At 43.5% G+C, this 14081-nt stretch overlaps 1 protein-coding gene across 1 annotated transcript in view; it reads left to right on the top strand.

The window, feature by feature from the left end:
- The window catches only part of AMPD1 (adenosine monophosphate deaminase 1), a 1595039-nt gene extending 1589587 nt beyond the window's left edge, over positions 1-5452 (top strand). The window contains exon 13 of the mRNA XM_069242152.1: positions 5288-5452. Within this exon, the coding sequence (XP_069098253.1) occupies positions 5288-5452 (165 nt within the window). The remainder of the gene's footprint in view (positions 1-5287) is intronic.
- The last annotated feature ends 8629 nt before the right edge of the window (positions 5453-14081 follow it).

The raw sequence follows: 14081 nt of genomic DNA, 5'->3' as shown, positions 1-14081 counted from the left end.
GCCACCAGATTACATATAGAATTTTTATGTTTAACTTTCATGCATAAATTGTTTATTAAACAATGGACAATGGTAGACGATTTATGGAGTTCTGTCTCTGCCACTTATTTAAGGATTTACTGCATTTGCCTACTAACTTGCCGCATAAGTTGTAAAGTTTGCAGATTTCATGAAAAATGATGTTTCTTATTAAATGGATGAAAATAATACTGCCAGAGTAGAGCTCTATAAGTTGCATTTTCTTGCTGCGTAATTAAAAGAACTGTGCTGCAATTTGGTCCTCCATGTGACATACTCCTAGTAGTCCAGACAACATTAATGTCCTGCATTGTAAAGATGATTGGTAGACCTGACACCCTGGGTAATCGTCCCTCGACCTTTTTGCCTTTGCCTTCACCCCTCCTATTTTGCTGAATTTGTTTTAATTGGCCTCACGACTTTGTGCACTTTACCACTGCTAACCAGTGCTAAAGTGTCCTCTCCTTAAAACATGGTAAAGTTGACCTACATCTAGGGCCAGATGTAGCAAAGGATTTGCGCCTCGCAAATGGCGAAAATCGCCGTTTGCGAGGCGCAAATGCCTCTTTGCTATGCAGAAATGCATTTTGCGAGTCGGAACCGACTCGCAAAATGCATTTCCGACTCGCAAATAGGAAGGGGTGTTCCCTTCCTATTTGCGAGTCTGAGTGGTGTGCAATACCATTTGCGACCGCGTATGCGGTCGCAAATGGCATCGCAGTTACCATCCACTTCAAGTGGATGGTAACCCACTCGCAAAATGGAAGGGGTCCCCAGGGGACCCCTTCCAGTTTGTGACTGGACCCAAAAATATTTTTTCAGGGCAGGGAGTGGTCCAAGGGACCACTCCCTGCCCTGAAAAAATACCGAAACTAAAGGTTTCGTTTTTTTTTAAGTGCAGCTCGTTTTCCTGTAAGGAAAACGGGCTACACTTAAAAAAAAAAAAACTGCTTTATTTAAAAGCAGGTCACGAACATGGAGGTCTGCTGACGTCAGCAGGCCTCCATGTTAGCGAGTGCCTATACTCGCTATGGGGCCGCAATTTGCGACCCACCTCATAAATATTCATGAGGTGGGTCATTGCGACCCCATAGCGAGTTGCAGTCAGTGTCTGAGAAACCGTACTGCATACGAATTTGCGAGTTGCAAATTGCGAGTCGCATGGACTCGCACTTTGCAACTTGCAAATTCGTCAGTTGCTACATCTGGCCCCTAATTGCCACATTCAATTTACTTTTAAGTCCCTGGTAAATGGTACTTTATGTACCCAGGGCCTTTTATTTACATTTATCTACCTAGGACCTTTTAACTGAATTGTTCTAGTGGGCCTGCAGTACTCATCGTGCCACCTAGTAAAGTACCACTTTTAAATATGTCTCAGGCTTGCCACTGCAGCATGTAGTGCAGTCTTAAACTGCCATTTTGACCTGGCAAAAAACCTTCATTTTTGTACTAATGATTAGTCACTCCGAAGTTCGGCCCTAAACACTCATATGGCAGGGTGCATTGTATTTAAAAAGTAGGACAAGTGTAGTTAAGTTTTACATGTCCTGGTATTGCAAAACTCCTAAAGTTGTTTTTCACTGTTGTAAGGCCTGTCTCTCCCATTGGCTAAAACCTGGTTACCTTATTACATTGAATAGGTGCTAATTTTAGATTGCGAGCAAATAGAGACACGCTGCTTACACCTCAATGAATTGTAATTTAAAATCCTCTTTAATGGTAAAGCCAGATTTTACATCACAAATCTGAAAATGCCACTTTTAGAAAGTTGCAACAAGAAAAGATGATGGACATATGGCAGAGCAAATCAAACATTCACCCCCAGTCACAGATCTAGGTTTACTCCATCATTTGGACCCTGCTCTGACTGTTTGGACTCAACTGTTCCAATGGAGGGCAGGGTCAGGACTGATTTGCATGTGACTGGGTCCAAAAAACAATGGATTAAACCTAAATCGGTGACTGGGGCTGAATGTTTGTTTTGTTCCACATTCTGTCCATCATCTGTTCTTTTTACTTTTAAAAAGATGGCATTTCTTGTCCCAACCATTTGTGCTTTCTGCCAATGTCCTGGGTCATATGACTGCAAATGGCACTATTGTTGTGGTTTGTGTATTCCTCCAAGACAATGATACAAAGGGGACTAGATGTCGGCAGGATGGGCAATCCTGCCAGGATGGCTGGGGCCGAGCTGTTTCTGTGTCACTTCCACTTCAAAGGGCTTTGCCTCCAGCACACTTAAAGGAACCTGATACCAGCCTTTTGTCATCCCAGACAGTTTGGAGCCTTGCCTTGACAGGGGAAAAGAAGATCTTTTCAGAACCAAAAGCAGGGATAGGATAGGGAGGCCTCCACACACACATCTAGCACCGGGTATGAATACTGGACACCCAGAACCACTCTTCAGATCATTTCTGGACCTGTGGAAGACTCAGAAGAAGGATTGCTTTGCTCCCCCCCTACTGGATGGACTGTCCTACTGCCCTTCTCCTAGAAGGAGTATCCTACTGCCCTACTGCCTGAGGAAGGAAAACTGGACCTGCTCCCTGAATCCAGGGCTGCCAAAGTGACTACAAGGGCTAGCTGGCTGGCCTCCTATGTAACCTACAGGGACACACAAGCTCCTGAGACCCAGCTGCCTGCTGGTCCCTGTTGGAGTATGTTCTAGCCCCTAAATGGTGCCCCCAAAGTCCTTACCCTTGGTGTGGTCTTAAAGTCGCCTCTGGGCTTCACAATTTTTTCAGGTAAAAACTGCTCTGAGAACCGATAGGAGACCAGGACCTGTCTGCAAGCCAGTTTGATTCCCTTTGCCACAGCTCCAGCTATGTTCTTCTCTGCAATAGCAAATCCTTTTCAGCAAGATCTCCCGGTGATGGTATCAGGCCTCCTAGAGCCCTATTTGGCTTCAGCCTGAGGCCTCACCCCACTGAGTTAACTCAAGCTCCAGAAAAAAAGTCCAAAGTTTAGAAATCTTCACTAGTCTTAGTCATGACCTACACCCCATCAATGATCTCCTCAGTCTGAGAATCCAGCTTCTCCCACTCTGACCTCTTTCTGCCCTTGTTGACAGCTTCACCAATACCTCATCCAGTGGCTCCCAGCCATTGAAGACTCAACTTGGATACTGCCTGGTGCCTTGCCCCACTGAAACTCTACTTTCTTAAGAACTTTTTCTTAAATTTCTTTTAAGTTTGAAGGTAAGCTGAGACCAGGCCCAATCCACCGCTTTATTTGACCCACGCTCCATCATGGTCAGCCTTAACCCACTCTTGTGTGACCAGATAATGTGGTTGGCGCTTTGCTCTTTTAGGCACTATTTTTCATAAAAACATTTTAAAAATCACAACTCTGGTTCTACTGATTAGATTCAATTTATTTTGGTGTCATTTTATTCATTAAAATGTACTCTGGTTCTCTTCACTTTATTACAGATTGTGTGCTGCTTAAATACTTTAGTGAATACCTCTAAATTAATCCTGACTCCTATTGTGCCAAGCTAACATAAGGTTAAGCACAGGTTTTATTTGGTGACTTTCTGTGGTTCACCCTGACAAGGATTGTGTTTTGCATTTTAGTGGGGTTTCCACTCCCCTTCAACTAATAACTCAATCTCCTACAATTAGGGAATATGTATTTGAATTGGAACAAATAAATATTTCATATATTTCAGAGTTCACTATGAAATATGGGTATTTTTACCATTGCATATTGTGCAATAAAAGCAACCATGTATTTAAAAAGGTAATGTCTAACGTTCTACTTCGCAACAGGACCCCACGGTCTGGAATACAAGTAATACCCAAGAGGTATATTGCCCTTTAGTCTCCCACAAGTTAAAGACTATTTGCAGAGTCACTGTTTCTGTAAAGCATCATGGTAAAAGTAGGGAGGAGCAAATGTAAAACCAGCTAGCGATGTTGAGAATTTTGAAACATTGCACCGGCAAAGCAGAATGAAGTTGTTCCATTTCACTCAACTTCAAGAAGCTAAGGGCCAGATGTAGGTAGGTATTCAATTGCGACTTGCAATTTGCGAGTCTTAGTGAGTCGCAAATTGCAACTCGCAATCCGAGATGCAGAAAGGTGTCTCAGACACCTTCTGCGACTCGCTATGGGGTCGCAAAGACCCACCTCATGAATAATAATGAGGTGGGTCGCAGTTTGCGACCCCATAGCGAGTCTAGGCAAACACAGGGATGGTGGCCTGCTGGAGACAGCAGACCACCATGTCCGTGACTGCTTTTTTAATAAAGCATTTTTTTTTTCTTTTCTTTTTGCAGCCCGTTTTCCTTAAAGGAAAATGAGCTGCAAAAAGAAAAAAATCCGAAACCATTTGGTTTCGGTTTTTTCAGAGTAGGCATAGGACCACTGCCTACTCTGAAAAAATATTTTTGTGGGCATTCACAAAGGGGAAGGGGTCCCATGGGGACCCCTTCCCTTTTGCGAATGAGTTACCATCCACTTCAAGTGGATGGTAACTGCGAGTTGGTTTGCGACCGCTTTCGCGGTCACAAAGCAACTCAGCATCACGATGCGGTCGCAAATAGGAAGGGAATACCCCTTCCTATTTGCGAGTCGGAATCACATTTTGCAAGTCGGCACCGACTCGCAAAATGTGATTCTGCATCGCGTTCAGCCTTTTGCGCCTCGCAAACTGTGTTTTTCGCCTTTTGCGAGGCGCAAAAGCCTTCCTACATCTGGCCCATAGTTCGGACGTCCGCAAACAACCTCACCAATGTTGTGTGATAAACACAGGGTGTCTCGCCTACAAGGGGTGCAGATTCCTGATATAGGAGGAAGACCGATGAGCAGAGGCATTACACTCACTGCTCCTCAGTCAGCGAGAAAATATCCCCCCTGGCATGAAGAGCTGCTGAAGAGCCCCTTTTGTTTCATAAACACTGCAAGCTTCTCACATGAAGACGCTGTCCACGTTTTTAAAATATCCATAAGCTTTTGTTTTTGAGTTGGAAAGATGGACAGTTTGTCCACAGTTACAATGATATTTTATAGTTGGTGAGATGGAAGGAGCTGACCATCGTCGATAGCCCAGAAAAGAGACCAGCGATTGAGTCATAGGGGTATTTCAGGACCTTGCTCAAGAATTATACGGTGGCAGAAAAATAATCTGTAAGGGATGTTTTTGCTGAAAAACACGGTTGAAACAGATTGAGTTACCTTTGGAGGTGATAATGTTATTGAAAAAAGATAATACTCTTGTAATTGAATTGCCCACTTACCTATGTTTTTTATTTCTTTTTTTCCAGGAAAAGACAAGTTTTTTGGGAGACAATTATTTGAAGGAGGGACCAGAGGGAAATGACATCACAAGGTCAAATTTAGCACAAATACGGATGTCTTATCGCTATGAGACATGGTGCTATGAACTTAACTTAATTTATCAGACTGCAAAACTTGCAAACAAAAAGTAATTACTGTATCATTGAATACTGTATAGCAGCAGCACAACACAGGGAAAGGGACACTTACTAAAATTATAAAATGTGCTAACCACAGAGAGCCATTCAAAGCCAGTATATTCTTTACAAGCATATTCAGTAGTTTGATGTTAATTATTAGACACTTCAGTTATATATCGTATCATCAAATTTACGGCAAAGAAGAATAAACTAGACATACTAGCAAATATAAGGATTGTATTACCTACATTAAATAGTGAAATTGTGATTGTGTTTAAAGCATTTGTGTAGAACCATAGATGCGTAAAAACAAGGACAGAGAATAAAGCAGTAGGATCCTAAGTGTAGAACACCACACAGATTTTTAGAGCAGATTAAATCCTTAACATATAGGCCCTCATTACGATCATGGCGGTTTGGCCTGCCATGCCGGCAGTGTCGGCTGAAGCCGGCAGCCGGCATGGCGGGCCGAACCGCCATATAAAGAACAGTCACCCACCGCCATGCTCCCGCCCCCAGGCAGCCTGGTGGCAGGATGAAACACCATCCGCCAGGGTAGCTGTGCTACCCTGCGGATAATGTTTCAAATGCCGCCAGCCTTTTCCTGGATATCCCTCCAGGAAAAGGCTGGCAGAGGGGGTGCCCCTGCACTGCCCATGTACTTTGCAGGCACCCGTCGCAGGCACCCGTCGCGCACGTCACTGCCCGATTTACGGGCAGTGACATGCGTGACGGGTGCTGCTGCACCCGCTGCACACCAACATTGGCGGCGGCTCCTCATGGAGCCGGCATCAATGTTGCGGCCGTGTTCCCCGCATAAAACATTACACAGCTGGCGGGTTTTCCAGGAGGATGGCGGTCGATGGAAAGACTGCCAGCCTGAACACAGCGGGAATCCCACCGTGTTCGAAATGACCACCATAATTCCTTGGCATGGAGATGGTCATACAAGTTGCTATTAAGGCCACCGTACCAATTCCAACACGCTGGTTATTCTGTCGGTTTACTATGAAAAACTCTTGAGAGCCATTTCCATTTGTAGTTTAGTAGTTCTTCACTGGTAGATGCATTAACACTTACATTTTTGATAGCAGATCGTAGTGTTGTTCTTCCACTACCCAATTATTTAAAGTCACTTTTGAAGTTAACTGCTTATAACACCAGAAGCCACAAGGATATTCCCTCTTAATGTATTTATGTGTCCTGGACCTGTAACATTCTAGAAAGGAGAGCATATGTTACTGAACTGCATACCTTCGCTCATTACCTCCTCACCTACTTTCGTGTCCCAGTCTTTACTTTTTGATGTGGGCAAAATCTATGAGAGGTGCACTGCTTTTTCCATTTTCATATAAAGCTTCCTATCGAGAAGCCGTAAATAAGGCCCTACCTCAAAAACATCCTGTTTCCTGTTTTGTTTCTATGAGACAAGTGGGTTCTCGGTCCTCAGAATGGGCATAGAGTGGAGTATAGGGTCCATATAAGTTATTTTACATGCTGGTCAGGTGCAGATTGGGCAAGGTAAATCACAAACTACCTCAGCAACTGATAGCCCAACCCAATTGAGAGGTCCAAATGGCCCAGGAAATCAGTGAACCTACAGGTGTAGACGGGCTCAGTGGCTTCTGCTAAACTGTTAGACAAGCAACGAATAAAACAACGGGGGCAATGGTATGAGCAGAGGCCTGTTCATGAATAGAAACTCCCATCAGTATAACTGCACCTACATATGCAAGGGAAAGCAGGGTGGAGGGCCACCCCTAATTAAAGAAATCAGAGCCTGGCCTCCTCATGCTCCAGCACTCTGGGATATGCCCTGGTGAGTAGATTCCATTGTTCAGCTCATCCCAAAGCGTCCTCCATGAGAAAATGCCTGTATAGGTTGGGAAAGGCCACTGACGTAACTGAGGCCACCCCAAGCCCAAAGAGCTTCACAGTACCATTACCTTGGTATCAGAAGGTAGGAGGGTAGCTTGAGGACTGTAACTGTCACTCCAGGTGGTGAAGCCGGGAACCAAAGATGATAGCTCTGACATTGACGGGATAAAGAAGCTATAATGTAAAAAGGCACAAGGCCCACTTCACATTATAGTTACAAAAACTTGAAAAATGTCACATTGCAGATGGATGGCCACCAGATCAGAAAAAGGTCAGTGTGTGGCTCTCAGTGCTTACAATACTGATGGGCTGGACAGCATGCACTCTGCAAAATAGCCTTGGAATTCTGCACACATGCCTGTACTGCTGGTTGCACCTGTTGTGATTTTCATTTCAGCTCGCTTCCATTGATGCTGGGATGACAAGCTAATTAAGGAGGCTATCATGTGACTGCTTCTTCCCCCTGTCACCCAGGTGAAGACATGTCGTTTTGGGAGTTAGGACAAGTTAAAATTGAAGGGATAATCCAAGGCACTGCATAAGCTGTCTTGTCAGTTTAGGGGTGAGGAAAGTTTGTGAAGTGTCTTCAGTCTCTCCATCTGCAAATGATCTGATATGTTGTGTTGTCTGATCACTACTTATGCAGTGGATGACACAGTGCCCCCATGAGGTTGTAGACGCCACACTGGGTAATGTGACTTCTAACACCTCAGGCAGATTACCTATCCTTCTTGTATGTAACTCAGAGCTCCCTGTCTTCTCCTCCAGGTGCAAACGTATGCAAGCTAGGTGTCTGTCCTCTGTGGTCTTTGCTGACTTCGAACCTCAACGCCAGTAAAGACGAGTGACTGGATTGTTTCAGGGTGATTCCTCACCCATCCTTTTAGTGTGAAGTTCAGTCACGGTTTAAAAGAAAAGAAATGGCGCATTCCTTAGATTCCTCCTTTTAGATTCTTCGGACCACCATTTTTACACAGTGACCGATAGGTATTTCAGCCACTGAAGCAGGTCTAGAGGGGTGATTTGGGTTAGGAAATTCCCAAACAGATGGTCTACTCCAGAATGGGCTGTGTGTCTCCAAATCAGTCATGGTGGACCAGTGTCCGAGAATTTATTATCAGCCAATATATCATAGATGACATATTTAGCTAACTTAATTCCAGCAAAATTCCCCCATTACTGCAATAACCTTGTTGGTCATTTCCAAAATGGCCAACATGTTTGTGCCTTTGGTTGTCACATTATGGCTACACTGGTTTCAACACATCAGTTCATCGAGGGGAGGAGGGGGAGCTCAGACACCACCAAGACGGATGTGGTAGAATACTATTTTATGGTGTCTAACTATGTTGAGTCTGAAGAAGCTGAGACCCTATTTTGAGACATTTCATTCAATGGGAACTTGCTTGTTTCATCACAAGCCCCTCTTTTCACAAGCCCCTCCACTTCTGAAGCCAACAGGGCTTGGTAATTCACAAATGATTCAATTGCATAGACCAGTTTGGCTTTCAATACCAGAAGTACTCCTCACATCCCCTCATACATAGCAAGGGTTTCTTCTGCCGCTTGGTGAATGGGGCAGGTTGGAATCCAAACAACCTAATCTCCCTTTGAGAATAGTGGGGGGTGATTTGTTCTAAATAGGTGGGAACAGAATGCAAACAAGAGATGGAGGTAGATGTAGACGAACAGTCAAATTCTAATTCTCAGCCTATTATCAATTGGTATCTCAGTTCCTAGACCACAGTAGCATTAGGTTTCCTGTAATGAAATCGAGTCCTCTGGTTTGTCTGCTCCTGCCTTGCCAGCGATCCCTTCATCTGGGCTACTGGACAATTCTCCTGATTCTCTGATTCATGTCCTGCAATGATTAACTCTGTTATGGGTTCTTTCCTCTATTATCTCTTGAGTGGTTTCTGTCTCCTAGCACAGTTAGGCAGAGAAATGCAGGTTCAAAGGCAGAGTCCACATTCCCCTTGGTATGTTTAGGCATTCTATGAAGAAGCTGTACTCCTTTGATACAAGCTTGTGGTCTGGAGTGATGATGCATAGAGTAGGGCCTGCCTGGCTGTTAACATTGCTACTGCCTTTTAGCTCCAGACAGAAATTATCCCTGTGTCCCGGTCGGTCAATGTCTAGCAGAGCATGCAGATTGCTCCAAAGGAAAGCGAATTACGAGAGCAGACTACAGTCCTTGAAGGATTATTTGATTTCTCATAGAATAACCTTTCTTGCATCTTTTATGTAGCTGCATGAAAAGAAGAGATCAAAGCTCTTCTTTCCTTGCCATTTTAAAGGGTCTTAATAGATGGGGCATAAAGCATTGATGCAATTCTGATTCCTGATTTTAGGAAGATTCCTTTGACTTCCATATTTCTGTGCCAGCCAACCAGTCACAGAGGCAGAAGGATCTAGTTCTTTACTGTTGTCAGAATGGCAGAAGCTACTTTGCTGAAGGTTGTGTTCTAAAACTGTGGTCTTGCTGGAGAAGCCTTTGTCATCTGTCTTAACACGTTGTTAGCAGTGATTGATTGATTGTGAAGAATGGCTGATGGGCTTTCTCCTTGCAGCCATTTGTCATTAGGCTGAGAGTGCCTGGCATTTGTTTCTGAGAGCGAGGAATCACAGCTATTTACCCTTACTTGCTCTGGCTCACCAAAAGAGGCTCATTCTCAAGGTTCTAGACTTCAAACAAGTGCATTTATGGAAGAGTCTGTCTTGATACTGCAGTGTTTGTAACTACTTTGAAGTATCCCACTAGGACCCCATGGAGATAGCACTGGGAGATTGAGAAACGGCCTGTGAAACCTTGCCTGTCTCAATTGGAAAAAGATGGGACTCAGTAGTGAAATGGTTTTTCTAATTTTGGATTCAAGGATACTCAGTCTGCACTATAGGTTCCTCTGTTTACTAGGAATTAGAAATGGTGTGATCTTTCTCCTCTGTACCTTTTTTCACTTGCCAGCATCAAGTTCCACTTTCTCCTGCTGTGTGTCTCTTTTTTCAGCAAGGACTGAGAAATCTGCTTGATAAGTCTTTATCATACTGACAAGAAGCATCGTAACCCTTTCTATTGTTCTCCTTCGTTGTACTGGCAAAGCAATAGAGTGATCTTGGATTCTAGAATGAATATCATTGTTATATAGGTCTCAATGAAATGGGCTTCGTCACTTTTACAGGGGCTTACTGCGGGCAAAAAGGCATGTATTTAAATGTGTCTTATGGATCACATGTAGCAATTGTCGCAAAGGAATGTCCTCAAAGAGGGATTACCGGGAAGAGATGAGGCAGTAATACTTGGATCACATATTGGTAACGTTCAGAACTCAATTTCCCACTTCCTTAACGCAGTATTTATGAAGAACCTCTGCCTCTGATACTAGGGTGGGAATATGTGAGTTGTTGAAGGTGAAAGCCTTTATTGTGGCCTCTCTCCATTCAAGAGAAGAGCTGAGGAGGGAAAGTGGCATGGCAAGCTTTATTGCTGATTTTAAGTAACAACAGGGTTCCTCTTCTTAAAACGTAAGCACTGGAGCAAGAAAGAATGAAGCATGTGACAGGTGAGTAATGACCCAGTCACTTACCGGTAATCTTCATTACTCAGGGTCCTGGATTTCCTCATCACAGTCCTCACTCTACAGAACCGTCTCCACTTGTACCCTCCAATCCATCACCTCTTCTCATTCTGGGATCTCTCATCTAGGAATTACGAACTCTCCTCAGTGACGGGCCAGGTTCAGGTGGACCTCCAGTGGTGGCTAACCCAATTAAACCTGGGCAGGAGGTTTTGCCATCATACTGCCCCATGGTGGCTAAATCCACAGATGCAAGCAAGTGCAGTTGGGGTGCTGTGTTGGGAACACACAGGGCCCAGGAAAGATGGCCCAGCAAGGAGTCTCTACTATCTTCCAGCTGGAAAGAATTAGCAGCCATTCAGGGAGCTCTTCTGCATTTTTTACCCTTTGTTCAGAATCAGCCTGTTTGCATCCAAACCGGCAAACTGGCAGCGAGGACATATGTGAATTGTCAAGGGGTAATGGTTCACCCGGCGCTGGTTCTCCTTTTCTCGGGAGAAAGGATTGTTGGGAGAGGGTTTCCTCCATTCACTAAGAGCACTGTAATTTCAGTTTGGTGATTTCAGGTACTTCATTACATTGCTTCCTCCTTTAATGCCTTCTGGGAATTGAGAAGCCAGTTTAGAGGTAGATTTTTGGTTGGGCTAGTTTACAATGCCTGCAGAAAACAGAACACAAACTCACAGAGTAAGGACTGGAAGAAGACGGGGAGGTAATGTGAACATTACCAAATCAATTAAACAGCTCTAGAATCTATAGATTAAGTTACTGAATTAGGATAACATGTCCATTGCCATAGTAGAGTCCACCCTGGCCCTGCTGATAGCTATCTTCAAATTTATATAGTGTATTTTCGAGAAACCCACATTTTGAACGAAAAGTGCAGCACCCATAAGAAACAGTATTTGCCTATTATCACGGATCCCGTAACAGAGTGAGCTGTATTATCTGCTGCACAGATTTACCAAGTTAGTGCATAAGCCACAGACAGAGCTATTACCTTCAAAATGGTCATTGAGCTCCATTCTAAGCCTACTTCATTATAGAACTCTAACCGTTTCTGCATTGAACGTGTTCACGTATTTGTGTGACAATAGGAATATGATACCTATGCAAAAATACTCTGTGAAATGGATCCTAGCTTTGACAGTTAAAAATCTATCCCCGAGCAAAATCTCCCCAGTAAATCATTCTAGAAAGGATGTTGTCGAATTTCAGAAAGAACATATCTTCTTACAAAAACATTTCAGGTAGTATTGGGTAGACTGTAGCCCGAAGAAGCTAGCAAATGTGAATATCCTACTGACCAGTAGACTACAGGACAGACATTTGCGTCGGTTTCCTGGACATATTCCCACTCTTTTTCTGAATCTACCTAAGACAAAAATCGATTAATATGTGGTTAGAAATTAATATAAATGTCTATTACATAACTTCTTGGAAAATAAGTAAATGTTTATTTTTTACACGTCACTAGAATGTATAGTTTTGGTTTCCTGTTCTACTACACATCAGCAGATATGTTTTAAAAAAAAAATTGCAAATACATTTCTCTGATATTCCTTATTTGAATGCACATATATTTGCATAGTTTCACATCCGCTCAAAACATACACCTTAAAAGTACAAATACACTTCTAAAGCATTTTATTACTATGAAGATATTAACCTACTTACGATGTATTATGAGGAAAAATAAACTGGTTTCAACAGTGTGTTCTGTTGCATTTTGTGCTTTAAGTTTTCAGCTTTGTGTCCTCTTACATTACTCTGCCTTCAAATGGACGTTCAGTTCCAGCTAATTAATGAAGAGAGATACAGATGGCGAACCCCTTATTGCCTTTGCTCAGCTAACAGGCAGGATCGGATTTCTCTTTAGGCATAATATACCGAAGTCTAGATGTAACGGTGTAGGAATTAGGGCCCTTGGGTCAGGAGTGTAACGCAGCACCCTGTGGCCCTTTAAAGAGCCGCCATTCAAACCAAGGCCACTGTATATCTGTGCGCTATTGGAGACTCGGGGGATGGGTCATCATTTTTTGTGCAGGAGCCTGTTTTGATAGAGGATTCATTTGATTTTGCGTGTTTAGCTTGTATGGACAGCGACTGTGAGTTACAAGGGCTGATTCAGAACGGGTGTGTCCAGAACTCAATATCCCGCCAAATGATCTAAGAAGCTGTAACCAAAAAGCGAAGGACCCTGAGGGGGAAAACGGAAGCACATTTGGAACCAAATATTCGAAAAAAGTCGCGAGTTTCTACCAGTCACGGCTCGAGGGGCAGGTGGGCCAAAACAAAGGAAAACATAAAAAAAAAAAAAAATTACCTGACTGCGCTGCTTTTCTGACTACACTTGCAGGCACAGGCTCCCAGCCTGGCCTGTGGCCAATCCTATCGCTGCTCTCATGCTGCTGGCAGCGTTAGGATTGGCCAGAGCACCCTGGCTTTGCACTCTCAGGCAGACTGGGAGGCTGGGCCTGCAAACACACATGTGCACCCTCTGTCCCTGTCATCCCCCAGCTGCTGCTGATGGTGGGGAGATGTTTGGTGGGGGGCAGTGTGATGCTCCTCTGCCATGGCGGAGGAGCCACCGCTGGTTGCTACAAGTTAAAAACTGTTTAGTAAACGATAAGTAGGATATTTGTGATTTACGAAGACTAGCTAATGGCACATGTCCTAAAATAGTGCACTCCACACATATTTGGCAATTCCTCATTTTTGCCATAGAAAATAATGAACTGCTAAATGCAATGATCAAATAGCGAATCCCTGTTTTGGTGTTCAAAACATTCACACATAGCAAATTCATTAAAACACAACATTTTCACGTGCAAAATACCATCAATGGGAAACCGGAGGTAACCAGGTGCAAAGTATTGCAAGCATCGACAATGCCCATAGACTTGGCTTATAAATGAAAATGCCTTTTGTGTCACTTATGCACTCAGTAAGTCATTATACATGTACTCTGTCATTCATCTTTGCAGTCATGCATCCATTCATAGATCCCCTGACTCATTCTTGCATTCACCTCGGACACAATAGCAATAAACATACACAAACTCAACAACATATGTATAATAAATATACATATATGGCGTATATTTATGTGTATGGGTGGTTGTATTATTTAATTATTTACTTTGTTACAAGATCCAGGCTGACACCTAAAAAGAGAGTCTAGCCAA

Source organism: Pleurodeles waltl, chromosome 6, assembly GCF_031143425.1.
Source record: "Pleurodeles waltl isolate 20211129_DDA chromosome 6, aPleWal1.hap1.20221129, whole genome shotgun sequence".
In the NCBI taxonomy this organism is placed as follows: Eukaryota; Metazoa; Chordata; class Amphibia; order Caudata; family Salamandridae; genus Pleurodeles; species Pleurodeles waltl.
This window is presented reverse-complemented; position numbering and strand designations above follow the sequence as displayed.